This window comes from Austrofundulus limnaeus, unplaced genomic scaffold (assembly GCF_001266775.1).
Source record: "Austrofundulus limnaeus strain Quisiro unplaced genomic scaffold, Austrofundulus_limnaeus-1.0 Scaffold476, whole genome shotgun sequence".
NCBI lineage: Eukaryota > Metazoa > Chordata > Actinopteri > Cyprinodontiformes > Rivulidae > Austrofundulus > Austrofundulus limnaeus.
In genome coordinates this window covers 57034-57940 of record NW_013952878.1, presented here as the reverse complement: position 1 = coordinate 57940, position 907 = coordinate 57034, and the positions used below count along the sequence as shown (strand labels likewise).

The 907-nt window shown below is 40.2% G+C and overlaps 1 protein-coding gene across 1 annotated transcript in view; it reads right to left on the bottom strand.

The window, feature by feature from the left end:
• The window catches only part of nckap1 (NCK-associated protein 1), a gene marked incomplete in the record, with an annotated part of 56035 nt that overhangs the window by 14180 nt on the left and 40948 nt on the right, over nt 1-907 (bottom strand). Inside the window, 2 exon segments of the mRNA XM_014025438.1 lie at nt 270-328; nt 474-555. Of these exon segments, the coding sequence (XP_013880892.1) occupies nt 270-328; nt 474-555 (141 nt within the window).

The following is a 907-nucleotide window of genomic DNA, read 5'->3' as shown; positions in this document are numbered from 1 at the left end:
CTCGTTTTTTGGCTGATATCGGACCGATATCCGATATTGATATCGGATCGGGACACCCCTATTTGTAACCATCATGAAAATAATCAACTCAGATAAAAGACGTGTCAATCAAAAGAGGAGGGCCCACACAACCATTTTAACAGCCTGGTATTTAAATTTGAAGTCACTGGTAGAGTGTAATAGTTTCTGATTGAAGAAATGTGTCAGAACGGGCCCGGTTCGGCTGTCGTCTATTAAAGGGTTCAAAGCTACTTTTTTTTTGTTTGTACCTGGAGTCTGAACCAGTCCAACCTCATGCCTCTGAAGTCAAACACGTCTCCATCTTCAACTGGAAAAAACACATAAAACATTACTCAAAATGATAAACAATTGACAAAAAAAGTTTAGTACAAAATATAGGGAAGACTTTGCAAAATAACTAGAATGTTTTTATCATTTATTTCATGTTTTCTGGTAGAACAGAAATGGTATACCTTGTTTGACACTGAGGGAGGTCATGGTGTTGACAAACGAAGACATGATTATAGATTCATCCTCTGGGCAAACTGACAAGTTCTGTTTCATAAANTGTGTCTCGCTTGGGAAGCGAGTAATTGCATGCATTGTGCTCACATCTGCGGATGAATGAGTTATAAGGGTCCCTTTGTAAATCCAGTGTGTTCATACCGTTGAGGTTTTTTGAACGTAAGTCTGGTCTGGTTTACGTGCGTAATGCGCATACGCGTAAAGGTAACCAGTTGAACTCCGCGACATAAGGCTTTCTGAGGTCGCTACTCAAAAGCTGTCGACACGGTTTATTTTAAATAAATAAGCATAACGTGTAGGGAGTTATCAGCGCTGTTTGAGGCTAATAGAAACTCTGTGTAGTTGTGCCGAAGCGTTGTACAGACAGACAGTCTGTCCACAC